The 26,621-nt window shown below is 53.1% G+C and overlaps 1 protein-coding gene across 1 annotated transcript; it reads left to right on the top strand.

Annotated features, from left to right (window-relative positions):
- The first annotated feature begins 17,250 nt into the window (after positions 1 to 17,250).
- Positions 17,251 to 21,056, top strand: Cytl1 (cytokine like 1). Its single transcript, XM_046423842.2, has 4 exons — positions 17,251 to 17,400; positions 19,177 to 19,221; positions 19,398 to 19,526; positions 20,490 to 21,056. The coding sequence occupies exons 1-4, from the start codon at positions 17,251 to 17,253 to the stop codon at positions 20,571 to 20,573; spliced, it is 408 nt and encodes a 135-aa protein (XP_046279798.1). The 3' UTR covers positions 20,574 to 21,056.
- Positions 21,057 to 26,621: the final 5,565 nt, after the last annotated feature.

Below are 26,621 nucleotides of genomic sequence, written 5' to 3'. Positions count from 1 at the left end.
GCCACCCTAAACCAGGCTGCCCCCACCCTGCAAGGTCCACCAGGAAGTCCCAGGTGTGAGTAGGGATGGACAGCCAAGCCCTGCCCTCTCTCCCACCTCTGCTCTTCTCAGCAGACTGCAGAGAGTGGATCCCCAGAAACCCTTGCCATGACGCCCCATGGGCAAAGGCGCTGGTCCTGTAACACCGACACAGTCTGAAGGGATATTCTAAGTACACACCCTTCCTACATCCTGCCCAGTGTCGGCTGCCAGCCCTTCTCAGGAGAGGAGTTCTTAAGTAAATTCAGCAAGAATCATGTAGCCTTTTAAGAAACTGTGAAAGATTTTGATTCTCTCCCTACAAAAACAGTCAAATGCACACACATACAAGTTCAAGTACAATTTCAGTGTTTTCCTGATGACTCCCTTATGCCCCTAAGAATCTTATCAGCCCAGGCAGAAATTCAGTGAGATGCACTCTGTGGACATTGCTAAACTTGACTGAAGCCAGCTGCAGGTCTTGCCCTCTTGGCTGGCTCACAACTGATACCTCTGTGAAAAAACCCAACATAACATAATGCAAAATAGAAATCTACGTACATCTGTGCTGAGCCTACTAGGCTTTCCAGAGAGGAAGACTCCGTGGCACAGGAGTTACCCTTTGGGACTTCTCCTTTCACTCTGACAAGGGATTAAGTATGTGATGTGTTACCTTCAACCCCAAGTGCAGACACAGAAATGAGACTGCATTCTTTTTCTGATCTGACCTTAAATGAATGGAGTCTTGCAGCGGCCGCTCCCACTGCCTGCCGACAGCATGAGTCAGTACTGGCCATACTTGCATGTGGAGCTATCAGTGCCAATGGTGGTGACATTTAAGTTTAGTAGCAGGGGGCTGCTCTCAGGAACAGGGTGTCTTCTGTGCCGAGCCAGTCTTTAGAGTCTTCTAGATCAGGCTTTATTATCATTTTAAAGCCTGTTTTATTTAAAACTCGGGTCTGGTTTGCTTAGGGTAAATACCGCTGGCTTGCACTCTGTTTCAATATGTTCTGTTTGGCAGCATGTGCATCAGAGAAAAAAACGAGAAGGCTGTTGTGTGTCACACCAAGATAAGGGATGGTTTGCACATGCAGTTCTGCTGTTGAAAAGTCTCACCCAGATAGCAAATCATCCCTGATGGTTGAAAATGGTGATTTCAAAAGCAATATCTTATTTAGAGTCTTCGTGTGTGAGTGTGTGTGTGTGTGTGTGTGTGTGTGTGTGAGAGAGAGAGAGAGAGAGAGAGGGAGGGAGGGAGGGAGGGAGGGAGGGAGAACAAGCATATGCACATTCACTCCAAGTAGGGATCCATAAATTGCACAATGTGTGTGTCTATGTTTCCTGGCATTTTATGAAACTTCCCTAGAGGCGTTTTCATAGAATTGGGACTTGGTAGCCCAGCAACTCTGAGCTTCTTGTCCTTACATTTAAACAATTTGCATAGTAGCTCCATGGTGACTTCTGATGAGGTGTTGGTGGAGAACTCCAGCTGTAATGCAGACCAGGCGGGTCAGGGAGGCTCCCTACTGCCAGATGCAACATCCACCCATGTGTCCCCCTGTATTTCTGCCTGGGCTTAAAGATTCTTGGGGGCATAAGGGAGTCATCAGGAGCACAATGAAACTGTACTTGAACGTGTGTGTGCGCGCGTTTGCACATTTGACTATTTTTATGGGGAGAAAATCAGAATCTTTTACAGTTCCTTAAAAGGCTGCATGAATCTTGCTGGAGAACAGGGCTCAGGAGCACTTGCTTAAAGAGCATTCTACACGGGGAGAAGAGAGGTCCACTGCAGGGAGCAGGAGCTGCATGTAGTGGAAATAATGAGGATTTCCAGAAGGACAGCGCGTACTGAGATAGAATGAGCATGGCGTGGGAGCCAGGAGACAGCCCTAGCAGGTCTGCTGCCACTGCCTCATCAGATGACCTCCGACGACAAGTTACTGTCCCTGCTGGGCTTCAGTTTCTCAGTCTGTAATCTGAAAACCTGGGCCACGTGGCAGAGATGGCTGTGGGCTCCTTGCCATCCATTTGCCCCTCCTCTCTTTACAAACAGACACACCCTCAGCTCCAGCTGAGCCCAGGACTTCCCGCTGTACGCTGCATTTCCCAGCTTCCTCTGCAGGCAGGAGTGGCCACATGACTAGGTTTCTGCCAAGGGGCTGCGAGGAATGACGGGCACACTGATGCACTCTCCTGCCACTCCTACAGGCCGCCGTGCCCACAGGCCAACGCGAGCCCCCCCAGCCAGGCAGAGGACACAGCCTATACGGTGACAGAGCGATCAGAGGCAAGAAGTCATGGTCGGGGACGCTTCTGGGTCGGAACCCCCACTTGCCTTGGCCGGTCCACACGCCTCTGCTCTGTTGAGGAATAATGCGCCATCTCCATTGTACCACGGGATTGTGGATTTGGGGGTTCCTTTGAGCAACTTAACTCACATCTTAACTAATACAGACTGGGTGAGGCCAGGTCATCACAGATCTCCCTCACATCAGGAAAGACAGGGACACACCCCAGACACTCAGCAAGCTGAAAGAATGAATGAGCCATTGAAGGACTGAGCCGTGTTCGTGGGCAGGTCAGGAATGCGTGGTATGATTCATGAGCCAGCTCGGCATGGCTAAGAACTGTTCCCACACCAAAATCCAGCCATTTTAGCACTGACTCTCAGGACCAGGGTTGCTGGGGAACACAGTGGTGACTCTTTCAAAGGAAGGGTGGAGGAGTCCGAGGGAGAGAGCTGTAGGCACATGCCCCCTCCCTGCCACCTCCCTTCCTCCCGCTATTGACCACTCACTCCACCACGGTGGGTCTCCCCTGCCAGGGCCCAGTGGGCACAGAGGCGAATAACCAATCCTACACCTGCCCTCCCGAGTCAGGAAACGGTGCCATGATTACAGGAGTCATGCCGAGCCTGCCTGAGGCTGAACAGGGCAGACAGGCGATGTTCACCATGGGAACTTCCAGAGGCCCCCAGGCTGCTTTCTGTGTGCAGTGGGGAGCTCTCGCCATGGGACCCAACTCTTGGCGTCCTCACCTAGGTGTGCCCCTCACCTAGGGCACAGTCTCGGCCTGCAGAGCCATCGGTACCTATTTGCCATGACCCAGGGGTGCTGGAGGGGCAGCTTCCAGACGGGGATGGGAGGATCCAGGGTGAGTGGACACCCCCACAGCCTGGGCAGTCATTCACTTATTTAAGTCATTCAACTAGAACAGGTCACACCTTTCAATGTCTTCATTTGTGAAATGGGAATAATTTTTCCTAAATGTCTGGACTCAGAAAGTCAGACCCCAAAATGTGGCACTTGGACACACAGAGCTGCAGGAAGAGTTTCAGAATCACGATCTCTCTGATCTCCCGTCCCATCTCTCAGTCGCTTTGATCCTCTTCCTCTGGAGAAGCCATGCAGAGAGAGGTCTGCTCTGAAGCTCCCTTATCTGACTGAGGACACTTCTTCCAAGAGAAATGCAGTTGTCTAGCCTGCCGCTCCCCGCCCACCAAAACCCACCCAATAACATGGAAATGCTCATCACTGGAGAGGAGGAGGCTGGGAGCCCTCACCTGGACAGGCAGGTTGAGCCTGCACCCTGAGGGCGGCTCTCAGAGCTTACCCGGGGGACTTTACCTGCAGTGAGACCACCTTTGTTGGGTACGGTTCCACCCCTGCCATCTCCAGGAGCCAGAGACACTTTGTCACAAACTATCACCTGTGCTTGGCCCATTAGCTTGCCCTAAAAACCACCTTCTATCTGTCTAGTTTCCTGTCCCCCGTGCCCCTCTGTCACATGACAAAGTGTATACATGTTTCTGAATCTCACTGGATTATCGGATAATCATTCTGTGCTTGCCTATGCTTATGCACTTTAATAAATGTGTATGCGTTTTCTTCTGTTAATCCACATTCTGTCAGTTGATCAGACAGCGTAACCTTCAGAGGAAGGAGGGAAATCTCCCTGTCCCTACACTGTCTTATGGTGTTCTTGTGAACTTTGCGTCAAAATACCCTACAGAGTGCCTGCCAAGGGTTCAGGAGAGAATCTGCAGGATTCTCACCTATGAATGGATGCTGATTTGGTGGAAATCTGATTTTGGTAGAAACGTGCCCAGGAGTTACTCTAGTCACCAGGGTGTGATTCCCCACCTGGGGACAATCGGCAGTGCCTGGGGATAATTCTGACTATCATGACTGAAAGAAGAGGGAGAACAGTGCTACCGGTGTCCAGCAGATGAGACCAGAGATGCTGCTCAGAGTGGGTCTCTAGTGCACAGCCCACCCCCAGCAAAGAAATCTCCTTCCCCGTATCAGTAGCTGAGAAGTCTTGCACTGGCCAATCAGAAATGACTGTTTCAACAGGGTACGTTCACACTCTCACTAGTTACCTTGTCCTGAGCAATTTTAAGTGCCATCCTTGCCTTGGAATTTAATATATAATCATAAAACAGTATACTTGTGCCTGCCGACCAGAATTCTGCAAGCATTTGTCTCCAAATGCTACAGCATATGCTTAGTTCTCCTCTTCGTGTGTGAAACACACCTGGAAGGACCTCACCCAGCTCCTCAGGCCCGCAGGAGCAACCTCTGAGAGGCATCCCCGTTTCCTGGTCTGTCCTGCAACTGTGGAGTTTATATTCTGACTTCAGGGACAACGGGACCCAATTTGCAACATCAGAACCAAAAGGAGCCCAGAGAGAGGAGAAGTGAGAAGTCAGTGACAACTTCCAGTGTGCATTGCAATTCTGCTGCGTGTCTTCAGTTGATATTCACTGAGCACCTAGTGTATTTCAGGGCCAGCTAAGTACTAGGTATTCAATGGGAATAAGGTACATATAGTTGCTCTTCTCCTGTGACTTTCTGGTGGCTTTAGCACCCAGACTTTTGAGATAGGAGGAATGGCATTTGTTACAGATGAGAAAATTGGATATTTTGAAAACAAACAGGAAGAAATATTTAAAATATTTGTCACAATTACTTTAATTTGCATTTCTGATAAAAAACATTCTAATTTTATAAAATGTAAATGTTTAAAAAAAAAAACTCCTTTAGATCACTGAATGTGAGTCTGAGCCTCTTGCAGGGCCCCAGGGCCCCTTTCCTGGTGGACCCCAAGGTACAGCTCAGCCACCTCTCATCTGGAGAGCAGTCCTCTGGTATCCCCACCTCTGACGAAGCACAGAGATTCCTCCACCCAGCAGTGCTCTGGACCTACCACAGGTAGGTTTTTGTAGGAGGTGGGGTTTACCCAAAATGTTGGGTAGCCAAGCATTGTCCTATATATTTCCCTTGCTATGACTCTTCCTCCTGCGCGGTGTCCCCATCCCTCCCCCCAGGACTAAGAGCATTAGCCACCATCCCCATTCCCCAATCACTATGTGTCAACTATTATAATCAAGATGCTACAGGCATCTTTTTAATGCCAGCTTTTAGCCACCTGAAGACATTCCATTTCAGTATGTGAGAAGTAAGCCTCAGGGATTGGCAGGTAGATTCATCCCTATGGCGAACACGTGTTCAGACCAGCTATGAAAGGGGCACTGCCAGGCGTGGTGGGTGAGAGGCTAAGGGTGAGCTGCTTCCACCCAGTGGCAGTGCTGATGCACAGCAGATGGACGTGAGCCACAGGGACACGGAGGTGAGGTAGTCTATAGACCGGGCGGCTCTGCTGGCCCTCCACGTGTTTTCTTTTAAGCAGCAATTTACCCAAGGCCACTCTGGCCCTGCTCTGGCGTGTGAGTCAATAGAATATGTCACAGTCCTCCACAAGAACCTGTTATCAGCAGGGGTACTCCTGGGGCTCAGGAATGTTTGTCCAAAGACTCCTCCAGATAAGAATACAGGCTACCCTGAAAGGGGCACTTGGTGACCTTTACGCAGACCAAAGATCCAAACTCAGGAAAAAGGATAATTAAAAGCAAAGCCCACTGACCATAAAATCTGTTAGAACAAGTTCCAATTAGAACCAGTCAGTGCAGGGTACAGTAACCAAGAGCCTTTAGGCCTTTAGCTGTCTTTTTAACTTCACTGTAAGTGGAAAATTTCTCGGCACCCCCTGGGCTTTGCTTGGGTACCCCTGCCCACCCACCCCCCTGGGCTTTGCTTGGGTACTTGTGGGTAAAATCATGCACAGTAGGAACTTAAAAATCTGATGCTTTCAGTCAAAAGTGAAGAGGTGGTGCTTGGGCCGGACTCCAGAAACTTCCCTAGGACCTAAGGAAACTAGGAATGAAGTTGGAAATGCTGTTCCCCTCTCAGAGATGCCCCACGGTCTCCTTGAGGGTGCTCCTTCTTCTAATAAATAGCTGCGACTGTTAAGGCACTATTCCAGAATCCCAAATAAAACGCCAAGTCTTTTAAAGCAAAGAAGAAGGATTTATTCTGTCCAGGGCCATGGGAGCAGACGGTTCTGCAGCCCAAGACACTCAAGGCTGGTGGGAGGCAGCTTAAAAACAGAAAAACCACAAAGAAGGGATCAGGAGAGGTGAGTACAACCATAAGACACACTTCATAAAGAGGGAGGCACCAAGTTACGTGCATTCCCAGAATCTGCCCTTTTGTACCTACTCAGGAAGCAAGCACCAGTTCCATCGTTTAAAGATACTGTGGTTAGGGTGAACGCAGGTGAGGGTGGATTTGTCAACGTCTATGGGAGTGGGCTCCTGTGGAAACAGGGGCTCATTCTGCGAAGGTTGAGGTGTCTGAGCAGAATGGGGTCAGCCTGACCTAATTTCCAAATCAGCCCATGACACTGGTATACCTCATGGCTTGTTTGAAATCCTGTCTTTCAGGAACACCAGCCTGAGAGACATGATGTGACCCCTAGGCCTTGGTAACAAAATGCTTGCTGGAGACCCACAGCCAGTATGTGGCTGGGCCAGCATGCCCAGCCAAGGCCCACTGGGCTCCGAATTCCCCCCAGTGGGGCTGACGGCTGGGGGTGCTGGTTTGCAGACATCACACAGGTTCTTCTGGGAATCTGTGGCCAAATCTACATGTCACCAGGCAAAGGCATTGTCCACACCACTGGACGGAAGCCTCTGCTGGTCAGCGGGAGGGGGAACAAGCAGAGAGCAGTGCTCATTAGCCCTGTCTACTCCCTTAGCTCAAGACCCCTGTGACCAGGTTGCCACTGACTCCATTGACCAGTGCCTGATGTCACAGCTGGAGAAGACACCCCCAGCCCACCAGCGGATTTGTTCCAAGGTTTGGATCAACTTTAGAATCAGCTGAGTGCATGGGGGGGGGTCTCTGTTTTGCTTATTTTTGGATGATAGTTTCAAGCAGGAAAATGCGAAGATGTCTCTGTGAAACCCCTGGCATGTGCACAGCAGGCCACTTTGCTTTTAAGTGTTGAGATCAGTGTTTGTAAAGCACAAGGCAAGAGCTGGGTACCAGCCTCAGCAGCAGGGAGGAAGCCCGGCGGGCAGCCAGGGAGCGTCTGCCCAGGGAGGGGGGTAGGAGGGGCCCTCTGTCCTCCCCTCAGCCTCTGTTTTGGGGAAGGGAGCCCAGAGAATATTTCTAATGGCCCCAGGCAGGGGGCAGCTCCAGAGACCCAGGGGCTGAGGGAAGATAACACATGGGGCACATGTTTTGTAGACTTTGGACGCCCACGATTGAGAGGTTATTATTTTAGTGCATCTGGTGAGAAAGATAGGATTCATCTCCTTCATTTTATGGTTCCTTTTTCGAAAGACTCATTCCGTGGTTGTGAGAGTGACAGTGACTACTTAGTGCATCCCTGGTGCACAACTTGCTGAGCACTGAAATAAGAGTCCCCAGCTCCACTGGGTGAGATGGAATTAGGGAGAGCCGTGTGACATAGCAGGACAGCTCTGTGACCCCCAGAAGTCGTAGGCCATCCTCCTGGATCGGCTTCCTCTCCCTCTCCTCTGGGCAGCGTCCTGTGGCACGGCTCTGCCATGTGCTTGGGGCCCCGCCTCTCCCACGACAGCGAATTCAGCTCACTTCACAGAAGGCCTCCTGAGCGCTGTGGCCAGTCCACAGCCCCCAGGTTTCCGCGTGTGGGGGCCCTGGGGACAAAGCTGGCTTTCACACATCCCGGGCCATGGCGAGGTGGGCTTGGGGTCAGGATGGGCTTATTGCCACCGTCAGCAGCCGCAGCCGAGCTTTGGCCGTCATCTTGCTACGTCTTCCAGCTCCGGGCTTCCGGCGTAGCGGGCTTCTCTGCCGTCTCTCAGGGCCTGGAACGAGAAAGGCCTGGAAGTGCAGCCATGGTGTCCGTGTTCCGCCCTTTCTGCCTCTCGTAGGCCCAGGAACTCCATCTTCCTCATGAAGGGGAAAAAGGAGCTGTTCAAATAGAAGGTCTAAAAAATAAACTGGAGGTCACACTTAACCCAGCCCGGCGTGCCAGCGACCCTGAGACGCTCAGCCAGTTTCTGAAACGCTTTCTGACCGAGGCTTCGGTTACTCTCGCCCACTTCCTGCCCTGGTGTGTGTTGGCTGGGGGGCTTCCTGGAAGGACAGAGGCCAAAACACTCAAACTGCTTCCCCAGGGAGGAAGCCTTAACTTCACAGAAGCTGGAGGCCGCGGAACTGGAGGGAGAAGGGGCCTGCAGGAAGAGGTTGTTTATGCCTCTGCAGCTGCGGACTGAGTGGCGGTCCCTGTGAGGGGGACGGCAACAAAGGGCACCATTTATTCCTTCATTCCCCCAGCCTCCTCTTCTGCTAGTAGGCCCCAAGTCCTGGGCTCACGTGCCAAGCCCGACCCGGAGCCCCTTGGCCTAGCATGCATGGGTGTGTTAGGAACCGGGCTTCTGGGGCTGGAAGTGACGGGAATAGTGACAACAAACCTGTGGCACTCGCCCTCCACGGGCACGAGTCTGAAGGACCTGCACATACCGGCCATTAATCCTCCCAGGGGGTTTGAACATGCTGATCACAACGCGGTAAGGTCACACTGACCACCCTGATTCCATCATTATGCAGGGCGTGTGCGTTGAAATGTTATACTACACCCAGGAAGATGGACAACTGTCCTATGTCAACTCTAAATACAATTGTTTAAAAAGTTGAAATCCCCTCTACCCCTGTGTGTGTTGGAGAAGGGGGCGGGGGGTATATACCAGCATCGTCTCCATTTTATAGACAAAGAAATAGGAAAATTCGCACAGCCGGACAGTGATTGAGCTGGTACACGAGGCCAGCTTGACTGTCTAGTTTGAGTTTAAAACTTTAAATCAAACTGAGCCTCCGAAACACAAGGATTATAATGAGGATTGCCAGGGGCCAGCCAGGGAGTGGAGGGTCAGTGTTGAATGGGGACAGGGTTTTAGTTTGGGGAGATGAAAAAATTCTGGAGATGGGTGGTGGTGACGGTCTCACAATGTGAGTGTGCTTAATGGCCCTCAACTGGAGACCTTGTGAAAATGATGTATCTGTGTACGTATGTTTTACTGCACTATTTTTTCCTCAGGTGCAGGGAAATAGCTCCAGAGGTAATCATCCCATTGCACAAGAAATGGATCATCTTCCACTATAAAAGGCATCCGTGAGGAGGAAAACCGCAGGCTGGGATTTTTGTAGCCAGCTGCTGGTCTCAGGTTCTGGTTAAGGGGAACCTGCAGGTAGCTGTTGACGTGTGACACAGACACCACAGACATATCTGCCCATCCCAGTCAGTTGTGCACATCAGGTGAGCTACAGAGAGCAAATGGCAAAGCTATGTGACATCTCCAGATAGGACATCTAACACAAGCTGGGACCCTTTGAGGACTTTCTAAGTGCTCCTGAGACGCAGGGCTATGCAGGGAGGCTCACACTGAGGGCGGACACCACTCTTCAGTCCTCACAAACACAGCCTGGTGAGGGGTCTGGGGAGAGCATCCCCGCCTGGGCCAGGCACCTTGCAGATATCACTCAGCGTGGCACTGGACGGGCCCTGTCCTGCCCACGAGCCACACTCTGGCCTCCGAGGTGTACAGCCTCTTACTCTCCCAGGAAGAGGATTCATCGTTCTGATGATGGAATCCTTGAAAGTGACAGATCACCACACGTGGAGATGAGTCACAGAACCATTATGTCATGGTAAGTGAAGACCCCCCCTCATTTCCCAAGAAAAGTGAAGTTCATGACTCTCCCAGGGTCCTGTAGCATGATGGCTAATCTCATGTATCAGCTTGGCTGGGCCACGGTGCCCAGGTATTTCTTCAAACATTACTTAGGGGTATCTGAAGTTCCATGTGGTCAACATTTAAATTACAGATTTTGAGTAAAGCAGGTGCCTCTCCATATCATGGGTGGGCCTCACCCAATCTACCGAACACCCACAAGAGGAATGAAGCCCACCAAAGAAAGAATCCTGACTCCCAATGGGTGGACCCGACCTGCAGCGTGAGCCTTCCCTGGACCTCGAGTGGCCTGCCGGCCCTACAGGCCTTTGGTTTGCCCAGCCTCCACCGTCACCTCAGCCAATTCTTCAAAATCAACTAGTCCCCACTGGTGGATGGAAGGATGATTGATAAATAGAAAGTGTTGTGGTTTGGATGTGAGGTGTCCCCAGACGCTCATGTGTGAGACAAAGCAAGAAGGTTCAGAGCTGAAGTGATTGGGTTGTGAGCGTCTTTCCCCATCAGTGAATTAATCCCCTGATAGGGATTAACTGAGTGGCCACTGACGCAGTGGGGTGTGGCTGGAGGAGGTGGGACTGGGTATCTGGAGAGTCGGGGGAGTCTCTCCCTCTGCTTCCTGATCACCATGTGAGCTGCTTCCCTCTGCAGCACTCTTCCACCGTGTTGATCTGCCTCACCTGGAAACCTGAGCAATAAAGCTGGCTGTCAGTGAGCCCTCCCACTTCTCCTCATCTGCAGTTGTTCTGATCCTGTCTTTCAGTCACAGCAGTGAAAAAAGTTGACTAAAACAGACAGAGGCAGACATAGAGAGATATAAAGTATATGTACAAACACAGGTGCATCCCACACATATATACACAACACACACAGCCCCTTAATGTCCCATCCCCTTGTCTGTGAAGTGCGGATGGGACAGCAGCGGACCGGCCTCAAATGGTTTTAACTAGTGTCACCCTGGTTGAGGTACCTAACACCCTAACAAAAGCACCAGGCACCCAGCCCCTGCTGGATACCTGCATTAGCTAGAACTCATTTCTAGATTCCAGAAATGTGCATGATGGGGTGTGGCAGATGGGCAGAAAAGTTCCACCAATGTCACATGTTGCCGAATGTCAACCTTTAGAGTGTCTCTCTGCTCCGCGCTGAGTGGCAGGACTAGGAGGTGATCAGCACCACGCCTGCCACCAGGAAACCCCAAATCTGATACAGAAATCAGCAGATAAACCCTGGTGAGGCTCTATGGGGACTATACACATGTGTCACCAGGTGGAAAAACTATAGTCCCCAGTGAATAACTTCAAATAATAACATATTTGTCTGACTATCAGTTTTCTATTACTGGGTCACAAATTGAGGGCCTGAACAGCACCCACTTATGGAAGTCAGACATCTAGGAAGAATCAGCAGAGTTCTTGGCTTTGGCTCTCCTAAGGCCAGAATCAAACTCTTAGCCGACCCGGGTTGGTATTGGGAGCTCTGTAAAAAACCTGCCACTGGCCCTTCCAACCAGGGGTAGAGCCCAGTTCCCCATAGCTTCCAGTCTGAGGCTTCCCTCTCCTCTCTGGCTGTGTACCAGGACCTCTGCCCTCCTGAAGGTGTCCCCCTCTCTACCGCCTCCCCCCACACACCTTCAAGCCAAAAATGGGAGGCTGAACCTGGATTCTCTCCGACTCCCGCACCACCTCCTGTCGGCCTGCAGAGACCTGTTGTTAAAGGGCTCTTGTAATGGATTAGAAGCTGGTGATCTCTTTTGAGGAACCAGAAGTCAATGGATTAACAACCTTTATCACGACTGCAGGATCCCTTTCGCTGCATGACTAACCCAACCACATGAGGCATACCCCACCCTATTCACAGGATCCCCCCACATTCAAGGGGAAGGACATTACATGCCCTTGGTAGAAGTTGCCCACATGGTCAGGATAGGCTAGGCAAAGCTGCAGTGACAGAAAGCCCTTAGTGCACACCACATGTTGGCTGGGCGTGGCTCTGGGTCATCTCTACGTCTGGATGAGGCTGATACGTGGGGTCAGGTGACGGAGAGAAAGACACGGCATGGCAGAGTGCATGGCAAAGCACACACAGGCCCTCACAGATTCTGCCTGTGGTAAATCCCAACATTCCTTTCCCTTGGTCAAGGGGCCACGGATGCTCAGTCCTGACCTGGGTCCAGGAGAAAGGAGGCTAGACATGTCTGAGGACCAGCACTAATGACTGGCACAATGAGAATCCTCCAAAATGGAGCAGCCCCGAGGAGAGCCAGCTCCTCCCTCTGCAGGGTGCTGTACTGACTGGACTCTTCATTTGCAAGAGACAGAAAGAAACTCCCAGAAACCAGCTCAGGCCAAAGAAGTCAGTTCTGTAGCCATCAACTCAGTGGCTGGAAATGGCCCGGACAGTTGGCAGAGTCGCAGGACTCAGAGACTTCCGGAACTGGAGCCAGGGTGCAGCCCCGTGCTGGTCCTCCTCCGCCTTCCATCTCTGAGCTCTGCTTCTTCTTTCCCGGCCTTGCCCACTCCTCCTGCAGACAGGCCTGTAGCCACCACAGCGCAGTCTCCTCAATGAAACCAGCAGGTGACCGTCCTCCTGTGCTCGTGTTAGCCCCAGGGAAGACTCTGGCCTGCCCATCTGGTTCATATGCTCACCACCCCCACAGCAGGAGGCCAGAAATGGTCCAAGATGAGGTTGAGGAGCAGGTCTGTAACCAGAAGGAACAAAGGAAGAGGGAAAGGGGGGGCACGCAGCCCCGAGGGGCACGCCAGCAGTCACGATCAGCTCAGTCGCAGGTAACAAAGGGAGCTCCGAGCTGTAGCACCCTAGGCTGTGGTCTTTCTTCCGAGCCCAGCTGGGACCTTCTTGGAGAGCTTCTGCTGTTCACGCAGGGGAACTGTTTGGTTCAGAGCTCCTGCTGTATGCGCTGTCCTCTGAAAGCTTGAATCCATGTTGGGGCTTATGGGGGGGCTCGCTTCTAAAACACGGGGCTCTTTTCTTTTTTTATTAATTTTTTAATTTACATATGACAGCGGAATGCATTACAATTCTTATTACACATATAGAGCACAATTTTTCATATCTCCAGTTGTATACATAGTATATTCACACCGATTCAAGTCTTCATACATGTACTTTGGATAATAATGTCCATCTCATTCCACCATCATTTCTAACTCCATGCCCCCTCCCTCCCCCTCCCACCCCTCTGCCCTATCTAGAGTTCAACTATTCCTCCCATGCTTCCCCTCCCTAACCTACTATGAATCAGCCTCCTTGTATCAGAGAAAGCATTCAGCATTTGTTTTGTTGGGATTGGCTAACTTCACTTAGCATTATCTTCTCTAACTACATCTATTTACCTGCAAATGCCATGATTTTATTCTCTTTTATTGCTGAGTAAAATTCCATACTGTATATATAGCACATTTTTTAAAATCATGGGGCTCTCTTCTTAATCCCTGCCCTAAGCAAAGCCCAGCCTTGGTGTTTGCCTTCTCTCCTTCACTCCTGCACGGGCTGGGCCAGCTTTCCAGGTGGGTTTGCCAAGAGCCAAAGCGAAAGCTCAAAAACATGTCCCACAAACATGGGGGAAGCACAGCTTCTACGAAGGATGCTAGGTCAACAGGAATCCCAGAGGCAGCGCCTGGCTGAGTGCTCACCCTCTCCCCACCCAACACTCCCGGCTGTCACTGCCGGGTCAGCTGCCATGGGCTCTTGGCTTCTGACCCCAACTGCTTGCAGAAATGGGGAGGCACCGAGGGGCCTCTGCCCCCCAGGTGGCCTCCAGCCCAGCTCTGGCATCAGACCCAGGCTGTATGATCTAGTGCACTGTTTTCTGCAGAAATTAGGCTGCTAGCGGCTCAGGTTGGGTGACAAGAGAACTGGCATTGGCTACAGCCATTTCAACCTCAGATGCCTCAGAAGGCCACAGGGTAGGAACACCAGGGGCACACAGGAAACGGGCCTCTCTGTGTTTCAGCCAAGGTGCATGGGCCAGAGCAAACAGCCAGTTCCTGTTTCTTACTGCCCCTGGGGCTGAGAACAAAGAGTGTCTCCCTGGCCTCGGCAGCGCTTAGAAACAGGCTGCTCTGAACAGCCAGAGGGAAAAGGCCAACCGCTCTTGCTCCGGAAATCCTGAAAAAGAGTCCCAGGTCCTGAAAACGCAAGGTCACAGACAGAAAACACAAGGACACTGTCTCAGTCTGTTTTCTGCTGCCATAACAGAATACCTGAGGCTGGGGAATTTATAAACAATAGGAGTGTACTTAGTGCATGGTTCTGGAGGCTGAGAAGTCTACCAGCCTTGGTGCTGGCATCTAATAAGGGTCATCATGGTGGAAAGTTGAAGGGCAAGCACACACAAGTCAGAGGGGACGAGAGGTTGTGCACTTACACTCCCAACATAACCACCCAGTTCCTCAATAATTCATTCACGAGAACTGAGCCCTTACGACCTAACCCCCTCTCCAAGTTCCGCCTCTGAATACTGTTACAATGGCAATTAGTGTCTTAGAGGGAACCTTCGAACCACATCAGAAGTTAAGCTGTGACAACTGAAATTCAGTATCTGCCAAAATGGTGTTCTCTTCCTGTGCAAGTCTCAACTGAAGAAAGCCTGCAAAGGGAGGGAATTGTGGATGCTTAGAGAGGTGTTGGCCATGGACGTGGGTCCTGTTCATAATGTACTGCTTTAGAGTGAGATGAGGGCAGTGGACATTGTGGTGACCTCTGGAAGGCAGCCTTAGCAGGAGTGAGCTCCACATCCAAGGAGGTATACAAGCAGATTCTGGATAAGCACTTAACAGGAAGGCTATAAAGAAAGCATAAGCATCAGACAGGTTGGTTTAGATGATTTCTAAAGTTCTACTTCATAAGTTTATTTTCTGTTACTATAACAAAATACCTGAGGCTGGGCATATAAAGAAAAGAGATTTACTTAACTGACAATTTTGGAGACTGAAAGTACAAGACCAGTAGTTTTATTGGCTCAACTTCTGGGGAGGGCCCTTGGGCCATGTCACAATGTGAAAGATGTCATCACAATGGCAGGAGCACTTTTGAGATAGAGATCACCTGGCAAGAAAGCCAGCCAGAGACTGTGACTCCTTGGGCCCCAACTTGTCACCATGTCCCAGTTGGAACCTGGGGGCCTCTCACCCGTTCTACCTACAGATGCCAGGAACTGGAGGCCCCCTGCAGCACTGAGCTCAGGAGCCCCAGCCACACCCATGCCACGTCCTGGTGGGAAACAGGTCCGTCTCCCAGCCACTCACCTGTCTCTGCCTCGCTGTCCTGGACGTAAGGGTGCGGGACTTGTTTTCCCTCCCTGGCCTGAACTCGACGCTCTGATGAAAGGTCCCTGGAGCCTCTCAAAGCAGACCTAGAGTCCTGGGCTGGGGCCAGGGCGTGACCAGGGAGGCACAGGACCAGGGCCCAGTGCAGAGAGGAGCCAGGTGCAGACTCCGCGCGGAGGCAAGAGGCCTGGCGGGGCGGCCTCCTGGGGCTCGGTGGCCTCCTGGCACTCCTTGCCTCCCGACACGGGCTCCTAACGGAGTCTGGAGCACACGCTGCTGCTCACAGAGCAGGAAGGCACAGCTCGCCATCCCTGCGCAGGGCCTTGAACACTGGAAACTGGAAAACATGGGGGTGATGGAGGACCAGGGTCACGGCCAGCAGGGCCAGCTGCTGACCACGGGTCGGGAGGCTTTCTCCAGGCGGGAGAGGCGGGGCCCGGGTGCCTTCCCTGTCTGACCCCTGGCTCCCGCTCCCTGGGCTCTTGTCTTCAGTTGTGTTCCTCTGGGACCCTGCAGCCCCCTGGTCCCCCTTGTGCCCTGCCTCTGGAGGGGGCGTGGGGCCAGGCCTGCCCAGACCTGGGTCCAGGGCCCGCTGCTCGCCCCATCCACTGTTCAGGTTTGTGCACGGCTCACGGCATTTGCACTGGCAGCGGCTCTGGGGGCTGCGGGAGCACGGGCACCGCTCAGGTGACCCGGCCATCAGCCTTCCCCTCCTGGCTGCCCCCGTCCCTTGCCTGCTCCTGGTGTTGGCAGCCCAAGGACCCAACTCATCTCTGACTGCAAGACTCCTGCTTCTCAGGATTCCATCCTGGGGGCAGCAGGACAGGAGGAGGACAGGGCAGGGCTCCTCACCTGGGCGCTTGGCCTCCAGCTCTGTGACCCCAGTCGGGCTGCTGGAGCTCTCTGAGCCCCGGTTTCCTCCTGGAGAGAGGGACTACTTTCTGTGGCCTGTGCCTGGCAGGGACCTCACAGGACTGAGTGGAGACAGCCGTGTGAGCTCAGACCTTGTGGAAACTCACAGCACGCAGGCGTGGGCTCTGCTCAGGTCACACGGCACCTCCCTGGCTCCACAGTTGTCCCCAGAGCTCCCACCCCACTGCGCACAGGAAATGAGGGAGACTTAAGAACCTGGCCTCGGCCACAGCCCGAGGGCACGGCCCTGCTTTGCCTGGGCATCTAGGTGGGAGCTCACTCCTTGAGCCAGGCTGCTTCCACCCTGACAGACATGCTCAAGTGGACAGCCCGCCCTTCCTGCATCCTCGTGGGTCCATGCGGGGGGCTCAGGGATGCTCACACAGCCAAGACCACCTGTGCAGTGTCAGCCTAGCCTCCAGGCTACAAGAGGGCACAGCTGCTCAGGAGGCAGGTGACAACCCACCCAAGGGTCAGCTGCCTGGGGTGGGGGCGGGTGACCCAATACAATGACACTCAGGCCGCTGGACCCCAGGCAGGTATCACTGTCCCACCCCGGCAACCAGAGGGGCCCCAGGTCTGCTGCAGGACATCAGCCAGCTTCATAGAGTCAGCCCTCCTGGCCTCTGCCCCTCACGGCGGCTCTTTGTCAGTGTCACAAAAGTTCCCAAGGAGGGACACCGCCGGTGGAAACCGTGCCAGAGGCAGGGCCCGCTTCCCTCCAGATGCGCCCCCAGGTGCCGGCAGCCATCCTCACCTCATGGGATCCTAATGAAAGGACTGAGTGTCCCGGCCCAGGTGGGCGTGCCAAACCCCCTCTCCCACCCACTGGGCAGCTGGCTCTGGCGGGGCCCACAGGAAATGGAGGCGTGGAGCCCTGGCCCTGGGCCACCCCCAGCTGCTGCTTAAAAGGGAGGCGGGCCAGGCTGCAGGGAGCCCAGCACCATGATACCCTGGACGTCCCTGCTCCTGCTGCTGCTGCTGGCCGGGCTCCCTGCTGCATGGCCCGCTCCCCCGACCTGCTACTCCAGGATGCTGACCCTGAGCAGGGAGATCACCAGTGAGTTCCAGGGGCTGCAGGCCGCAGAGCCAGGGGTGAGTGCCCCCCACACCCACCCCCGCCCCGGAGCCAGGCCAGGAGGCTCCGTGAAGATGCACCTCCCAAACACATGGCTTTGGATGAAAAAGAAAGGGTGGGGAGAAGGAAAGAAGGGAAGAGAGAGAGAGAAAAAGAAAAATAGAGAAGACTGACTGCCATTCTTGTCTAGTAAAAGATAATCTCAAGGGCTTTTGTATATTTCCCTCCTACTAAATATGCCAATTATTTGCCTTTTCAAAGATATAAGGAAAAGTAACCAAAGACAGCACAAGTTTTGTCTGAACTTATTAGCAAATATCAGAGACGCTGTAGTAAAATGTACCAAAAGAAAAGACCAGCTCCCCACAGAGTCTAGGACTTCAGAGTCACCTCACAGCCCAGTGACCCCTGTGTGCTGAGGGATGGTGACCCCTTACCTGCTGGGGACCCTGGGCAGATCACTCAGTCTGCTATCTCAGTTTCCTGCCTGTAAAATAGATGACAACAGCTTGCCCACCCCACCCGCCCCGGCACACAGAGGGTCAGAGGAGTGAGCAAGGGTGGCTAGCTGGGGTCAAGAGGACACCCAGGAATTCAGAGTCGGGTGTCCAGAAGGGTGGCTGAGTCGAGCATCTGACAGAGAAAAGCCATGAATTAAGCTTCATTAGGAGCTTCAGCACAATTGAACAGCGTCTCTTGACTGCTTGTAAATGCTTCAAAAAGAACCTGATGATTCTCAGATGTTGGGGTTTACAGGACTCTAACACCCTCTCTGTGTTTTCTTTTTTTAAAGCCAAATAACATGTATTTATGTCTCATTATAAAAGTAACATACTTTGTAGAACGGTCGGAAAACGCACACAAAGAGGAAAATAGGCATGGCTGTGACTCTGTCACCCAGAGGCGACTGCTCCCATTACATTCCAAAGGCTGGCATTTCTGCCTCCTGTCTGTGCCAAGGTACCCAAGCGCCAGGCTGCAACAAAATTGGGATCAAATGGCACAAGCTGTTTTGCAACTTGCTTATTAACGACATTGTGGAGTAAGTTAATACCCTTTGGTACAAAAGAACTTGGCTGGGTAGGTGCACCACGATCCCTTGCCTTGGAAGAGACAGAGCAATCGTCTTTTAAAAGAATCCGATTTTTAAAGGTAAAAAAAAAAAAAAGAAAAAAAAAACCCATAGGCTCAGAATGTTAGAACTAGAAAGAAGTGGAAAGATTATACATTCCAGCTCTTTCATTTCCCAACCGAGAAACTAGGTCACAGAGGAAGATACGAGCCCGAGGTCACGCAGGCGGGCAGGAATTGAGGGCTTCATCCCTGAACCGACCAGGAGTAAGATGTAGCAATAGGAAAGTACCACGGGGGTGCTGCAGAGGGTTACACAGGACCCATTTTACTCTATGTAACTAATTTATAATAATACATATTTATGGATATGTTTGTATATGTTATACTTGTTATATATTACATGTATCTATTTGTAGGTGTAGAACTATCATATAACTAAACAGCTATAAAATTGTTTTATTATGTATATATATACCTGGTGGTTATCAAATATTACTATGTGTTTACGTGTGCATCAAATGGTGCCTCGATTCAGAGTAAATATGATAATTCTGTGTTCTAAAAGGCAAAATCTGGGAGACCAGTTGTCCACTTTGGGGTGCATGGACATGTAAGACTAGCAAGTTTTTCAGGTGTCATAGCACCAAGAAATACCCCAGGATCTGGGCTGGGCTGGCCAGAGCCTCTGTGGCCAGGCTGAGCCTGTGTCCTTTCTGCAGGAGCCCTGTGTGAGGTACCTGCCTGGGCTGCACCTGGATATCCACGTAAGTGGGCTCTGCCTGGTGGGGGCAATCTGCATCCTCTGCTGCTGACCATCCAGCGTGGGGTGGGAGAGGCCCCATGGGGCGGGAGAGGTATAGGAGGACACAGGCGCTCATTAGCTCCTGTCCCCCTGGCTGCCGACTTCTCCCGTGAACCCTCTCCTACTGCCCACTCCCAGAATTACTGTGTGCTGGCCAAGCTGCGGGACTTCGTGGCCTCACCCCACTGTTGGAAAATGGCCCAGGTGGATGCCCTAAAGGACAAAGTGCGGAAGCTGTACACCATCATGAACTCGTTCTGCAGGAGGGTAGGTGACGCCATTGACCACCCCTGTTCGCCTGCTGGGAGGAGGGGGCTTGAGGAGGAGCAGGGGGCTTAGGAGGAGCTCGCATCCACAAAGCCCTTCTGCAGCACCATCTCCCTCGCTGAGTGACGGGGATTCATGAGACAGCTACAAGGGGCGCCACTCCCGGCCCCTGAGACAGATGGCCCCGAGCCAAGCAGGGCCTGTGGGCGGAGCTTTCTGGAGGAGCAGGGGCCCCAGGAGTGCTCTGTGAGGGGGGGAGCTCTGGTAGGAGGGGGGAGGGGAGAGCCACGGGATCCCAGGGCGCAGGCTGCAGCCCCAGGTGGCCCTGAACTGTGGCTTCATCTTCCCCTACCCAATGCAAACACGTCAACTGGGGACACACTAGTCCTCACCTCAGGACATCACTGGAAGGGTAAGAATCACACCCTCCCATGCACCAGAAGCATCCTGACCCCCTTGATCCCAAGACACCCAACAGAGCAGCCACACCTGGTCTCTCCAGCCCCTGCCTGGCCAGAGTGAGCCTCGGGGAAACCACTGGCTATTAGTTGACATTTCTTTGTGTAGCAAAGATGTGTTACCCATTTCCCCATGTCCAGTCCCTCCCGGTCCCCCTCTCCCCCTGGTCTGTGGGGGACAAGATGGCAGAAGCAGGTGCAGTGACTGTCCAGCAGGTGAGCTGAGAGCCACCCTGTCCCACACACGACCCCAGTGCTGGGCCCCAGGTGTTGCCAAGAAGCAGGGTGAGCTCGTCCCTTGCTCGGTCACCCGTCCAACCCACGTGACATGAGAGTAGGACAGGAGATCCTGTAGGGATGTGGAGAAAGCAGGGACCGGCTCTCCTGGGAGGAGGGAGTGGAGGTTTTCCTCCGGGAACACTTGTGTGACCTTCGAGGACAGGATGACCCAGAGTCCTGGAGCTGCGCCTGGCTCCAGGGCCCCCTCATTGCCCGTCTTCGGCAGGACCTGGTTTTCCTCTCTGATGACTGCAGCGCCTTGGAGCACCCAATCCCGGTGACCACGGGCCCTCCCGAGGGCCAGAGCTAAGGCGGCCAGATGAGAGAAAGAACCCAGAGGCCTGAGGCTGTGCATCTGCCCAGATGGAGGGCGGAAGCCACAGCCCCACAGGCCTCCTGCGGCGGGCCTCAGCCCCCTGTGGAAGGCGGCACTGCTGCTGGGGGGGGGGGGGGAGGCCTACTCTGCAGTGCCTTGGTGGTCAGATGCACCAGGAAGAGGGCTCACAGCCTCTCCTGCAGGGCCAGAAACTTGAGCCCACACAGAACGATGGTCCTGACCATGGCAAGAGCGGGGTACACATGCACCCGCCTCTTCCTTGTTGGGAACCTGCTGACCCCTGACCAAGCTTCTGTTTTATGCCTTCCCTCATCACAAGCTCCTGGTCCCTTCTTTCATTTTTAAAGAAATGTTACTGCTTTTAAGATGTATTTGTGAGGTTTTTACGTAGCACTGCAAAAACACTCTTCTCCTGAAAGCTGATGAAAATCAAATAAAAACATCTTCACCGCAAAACCCGTGTTCTCCGCGACTTGCTGAAATCTCCTGCTCTCCACAGGAGAGCGTCTCCCTCCCCCTTTCCATCAGGAGCAGGAGTCCGGGTCAGCTGCACTGGACTGCATGAATGTCCACTCCCACAGCGTTGGGAGATGTGCCAATTTATGCTGGAGGTGGGAGGTCCCTTGGGGTGCAGACGGTGGGGACAGATTACATTGCCCCCACAGACAGCTTGGGGCCTGTGGGGGCAATGTAATCTGTCCTTCTTTCAGTTCTTTGGCTTCAATGACAAACGTGGAGACGGGCATCTCACGGGGCTGAAGCTCAGGTTGGTGAAGCGGCCTGAGCTGCCCAAGGTCAGGGCTAGTGAGTGGGGAGCAAAGCCCCACTCTTCCAGCAGCCCCAGAGGACTGTGCTTGTTTAATAATTTATAAACCAACAATAAAATCTCAGCTAAGTAGCTGGATTGTAGAAAAATATTTCCAATGTTGATTTTGTGAAATTCCACATTATATTGGGTCTTCTCATTTCTTTGACTCCCTGCTGTGTACGAACAGGCGGCTCTTCCTCCTTGATCTTAGATGCCTCAGTCTTCTCAGAGGATTCATGAGAAGGAGCCACTTGGCTTTTATTTTCTATTTGGAAGCACAGGCCCACAGGACCGCTATCCTAGCCTCCTAGGGCTGCCACGGCATGGCACCAGGAACTGGGTGGCTTGAAATAAGAGGAAAGTGTCATGTCGTGGTTCTGGAGGCTGAAAGTTCTGGATTGAGGTGCCAGCAGGCCAGGAGTTCTCTGGAAGCTGCAGGCCAGGGTCCCACCTTGCATCTTCTAGCCTCTGGTGGCAATCCTTGGCATTCCTTGCCGCAGTCTGGCTGGGCACAAAATAACCGAGCCACCACACAGCCTTGTAGGTTCAAAACAGGAACTCCTTTATTCTCCGCACTCCCGCGAACGCCATGCATGCGGCCTTCTCCCGGGACACACCACACACCAACCGGAAATCCCTCCTCCGGAAATCCCTCCTCCGGCACTTCCCCAACTCCCCAGGAATCCCCGCCCCCCAGAACTCCAAAGTAGCAGGTGAGGCGGACAGCAGGGGTCTAATATGCAATTGAACACACAGCTTAACATAACCATCATCATCTCAATGGCTCCCTGGCGTCACCTCTCAACCACTCCGTTCTGGCAAAAATGCCATGCGTCATCCCGACTTGGCTGTGGCCCTCAACAATTCCTGGTGGCTGGTGGCAATCCTTGGCATTCTTAGATGTCAGATGCATCACATCAACCTCCCTGTATATGTATGTCTGTGTCCATCTTCTTATAGGGATGCTGATTATGGGGTCAGGACCCACCTCATCCAGTATGACATTTTGTGTGTGTGCATGTGCTGGGGATTAAAGCTGAGTCCTTGTGCACATGAGGCAGGTGCTTGTCCACTGAGCTACACCCCAGCCCTAGACCTTGTCTTCATCTGATAACATCTGCATAGTACCCATGTCCAATTAAGGTCACAATCACAAGTACAAGGGGTTAGAGCTTCAACATATATTTCTGGGACACCCAATTCAACCCACAAAATAGAAGAATTGGCCCTTTCACATAGGAAAGTACTGCAGTGGTGCGGGTCTTGTCCATGAGCCCCTCAACCATGGGGCACTGCCTGGCCCAGGAGTGGCTCCCGCCAGCCCACTGCCTCTTCACCACGACGCTGCAGGATGGGCGTCCTCAGCCCCCATTGATAGTGGAGGAAACATCCTCAAGTTCAAAGGTGGAGTGATTTCCCAGACAGCTAAGGGGCAGTGGCAGAGGGATTCCAGACGGGTGGACAAGGGCCAGAGTCTCCCCCTCACTGCCGTTCTAAGGAGTGGAGGACGCCATTGGAGACAGGCCCCGTGGGAGCATTTCAGACACCTCTTTGCTCATTTCTTCCATCTTTACTAAGAGCGCATTACAAATTCAGCAAATTTTGAGATGAAAGGTGAAGAGTTCCTCTCGTAGTTCCCCAAGGAGACCTTTGCAGAATCTGGGAGATGCCAGTGGAAGGAGCAAATAACTCTGAGATGGGGCAGGAAGTTTTCTTAGAGGATTTGGAATTTGAACAAGGACTTGCAGAAGGACCGGGGACTTGCTGGGCTGGAAGTGGTGGAGGCAGAAGACACGTCAAAGCCAAATGCCGGGCGGCATCCCACAGAGACGACTGCCTCCAACACAGGCGTGTGGCTGGGAGCCAGGTGAGGAGCGACGACGTGGAGGGGTCAGAAGGCCAACAACATGACTATGGGAAAGCCTGCGCCAGGTGTGCCCAGGAGAACCCTTCTCTCACAGAGCAATCAGGATGACGGTCCCCCTGGAGGCTGTCAGTTCCTGAAGGGGCCCCTGTGCCAGGCCTGGTGTCTGAGCAGGGCCCTGGTCTCTTCTTTTGTCTTTCTGCATTGCCAACTGGTCAACCCTGACTTCTCTAGGTCTCTTGACTTCTCCGTTTGCACTTTAACAGTTGGTCAGAACCTTCTCAGAACTCACATGTCACCCGGCTGTGCTCAGGATTCAACCATCCTGAGTGAGGGTCTGCCTATCTAGGGTCCTTCTGCCCAGGGGCTCCCCATTGGAAGGGGATTGTTTTCTTCCGGGGGCTTCTTAGCAGCTGGAGCCTAGCTCGTTTCTCCAGCACCTTTAATGCACCTGGGGAAGCCAGCAGAGGCTCAGGGGCCCTGAGGGACGCCGTTCTGAGGAAAGACCTCAGCCCAGCCCTGCTGCTGTTATTTGTTTAGGTGGACGGTTCACTTAGACGCCCTGTGCCTCAGTCACCTCTTCTGTAACATGGGGGTGGCGAGAAGACAGGTTTGTGGGTTTATTTGGGGAATGACATGAGTTGGTACAATCCAGATACTAGGAGTGCGGTGCCCAGATGGAGTCCCCACCAGCTGCAGTTAGCATCAGCACAGACATTGCTCTAGAGTCAAGTCCAGGCCACTATTGTCCATCAGGCACCTGCAGGCTCAAAGCCCAGGCGCCCCACCTTTTCTAAGCAAGATCACAGGTCAAGGTGAGCCCTTCTCCTGGCCCGAAGCCTTGGAGCCTGAGACCTTCACTGGAAGAATGATTCTCTTTCCTGGACGGTGTTTCTCCTGGATGCACTCCACTCCTGTGTGGTGACCACCAACAAGGACAGACTCACTCCAGCGGGCCACTTCCTCCCCTGCCATGTGCTTTCCTCACCCAGCACCTGTGGTGAGGGGCTCATCTCACCGAGGCCTGTGGTGAGGGGCTCATCTCACAAAGGGAGCTCATGGTGGAACAAAGTTGCTCACCTCGTGGCCAGAAAGAAAAGAGAGACGGGTGGGGAGGGAGAAGGAGACTGTGGCCCACAATCTCTTTCTAGATCATGCCCCAGTAACTTAAAACCTCTCACTAGCCCCCCTTTTTACAGGTTCCACCACCTTCCAAATGGAGGGCCAAGCCTTTCGCACAGGGCTTGGGGGTCATGAGAGCTACCGCAACACCCAAGCCTCCCTGAGCCACGGCACCCACAGCCCCTGGCTTTACCCTCCTTCTGGTGGCTTTGTCTCCTCCTTTGCCGGTCCCCCCTCCCTCACCCCATGTCTAAATGCCAGTGCGCCTGTGCTCTGTCCTGGGCCAGTGCCCCCTCCTCTGTGCCCACCTCTGGGGGTCCTTGTCTGCTTCTGCTGCCCTCACATGTGGTCATAAGTCTCTGCCCCCTGCTTAGACGTTCCACCAGGTGGACACTCGTGTTCCAACCACCCAGCGTGGGCTCTGGGAGGACTCACAGATATGCACACATCACCTGTCTGTCGACGGTTGGTTCTTCTTGCTTGATGGTCTTCCCTGTCCTGGTGAAGTGGCCCTCCGTACCCCCTGGCTTCTCCCAGGCTTGTGCCCACTTCTCTTTCTCTACCCGCCCCACCTTCACCAGTAACCAGCAGGTCTAATTCTTTATGCTGTAAAACAGGCATGCGAGGTTGACTTTATGTCAACTTGACGGGCCTGTGTCCCCAGATATCTAATTAAACGTTATCTCTGGGTGGGGCGGTGGGGCGGGGGCTCTGGGTGAGAGCAGCACTTCAGTTGGTGAGGTGAATAAGGAGCCGGTCCTACCCCGTGTGTGTGGGCCCAGAACAATCCCCTGGGGACCTGAAGAGAACAAAAAGAAGGGAGAATGTATGCTTGAGCTGGGACACGTGGCCTCTCCTGCCTTTGGACTGGGACTTCCACAACCAGTTCTCCTCACTCTCAGGCTGTTGGCTTGGACGAGGGCTTCTGCCACCCTGGTCTTCAGGCCTTCAGACCCTTCTCGAGCTACGCCACCCACTCTCCTGGGATCCAGCTCACAGGTGGAGACTGTGGGCCTTCCCAGCCTTTGTGATTACACGAGCTGATTCCTTACAGTAAAGTGCACACACACACACACTCGCTCACACACACACTCACACTCACACACACACTCACACACTCACACTCACACACTCACACTCACACACTCACAACACACTCACACACAACACACTCACACACTCACACTCACACACTCACAACACACTCACACACTCACACACTCACACACTCACACACACACTCACACACAACACACTCACACACTCACACTCACACACTCACAACACACTCACACACACACTCACACACTCACACACTCACACACAACACACTCACACACACTCACTCACACACTCACACACTCACACACAATACACACACACACTTGGTTCTGTTCTCTAAAGAACCTTAACTCATACATTGAGCCTCTGCTTTTTCCTCCCTACCCACTGCTGGCACACGAGTCAAGGTCACCATGACCTTTGCCTGGACCAGTGCCATCGCCTCCTCACCAGGCTCCAAGTTCTCATGCCCCTCATCTAATTCCACACAGCACCCAGATGATCTGTTTAAGTGTTGGGCACCCATTAGACCACGCCCCTCCCTTGCTGACGGACATCCTATGGCTTCCCACTTGAACACAAATGGAGCTTCTCCCCTGGGCCTACAGAGCCCCCACCACCTCTGCTGTCCACCAGGCATCCTGTGGTACCCGTGCTGGGACCCACGCCTCCTCCTCACTTGTTTGGTCTCCCCTGCTCGACACTCCAGAGAGCAGGGACCACAGCTCCTTTCCCCCCATTTCACCCCTACACCTGGACTGGTGCCTGACTCAGGGATGCTGGGTAAATACACTTGGGACATTTATGGATTCCACTTACTGCAGGGACCAAGAAAAGTCACCAGTTAAGATCCTGCAGTGTCCTGGTGGCCCAGGCCCCTTCTCTCTTCACGAAAGACAAGAGATTTGCACACAAGGAGAGATGCACAACTTCAGAAGGGTGGCCATGTGTTTTCAGAAACTGCTGGTTCTCATGGGTTTGATCATCTTCGACATCACACACACACACACACACACACACACACGCACACATGCACCACCCCCTGTGGGGCCCGTGCTCACGGGGCTCTGAGCTCCGTAAGACAGGCTGTCTGGACCATCGCCAGGAGCAGGTGCCCTGAACGAAGCCTGTCTTCCTTCCTGCCTACATCTCAGGGCTTGATCAG

This window comes from Marmota monax, unplaced genomic scaffold (genome assembly GCF_021218885.2).
Source record: "Marmota monax isolate L192 unplaced genomic scaffold, Marmota_monax_Labrador192_F-V1.1 WCK01_AAM20220418_F8-fsc00009, whole genome shotgun sequence".
In the NCBI taxonomy this organism is placed as follows: Eukaryota; Metazoa; Chordata; class Mammalia; order Rodentia; family Sciuridae; genus Marmota; species Marmota monax.
Note: the sequence above shows the minus strand (reverse complement) of the source record. Positions and strands in the feature narration are given on the sequence as shown.

Coding starts and splice junctions, on each gene's coding strand:
- Cytl1 (XM_046423842.2), top strand. CDS start 17,251: ATGATACCCTGGACGTCCCTGCTCCTGCTGCTGCTGCTGGCCGGGCTC. Junction 17,401..19,176: donor TGCAGGCCGCAGAGCCAGGG/GTGAGTGCCCCC, acceptor TCCTTTCTGCAG/GAGCCCTGTGTGAGGTACCT. Junction 19,527..20,489: donor TGAACTCGTTCTGCAGGAGG/GTAGGTGACGCC, acceptor CGTCTTCGGCAG/GACCTGGTTTTCCTCTCTGA.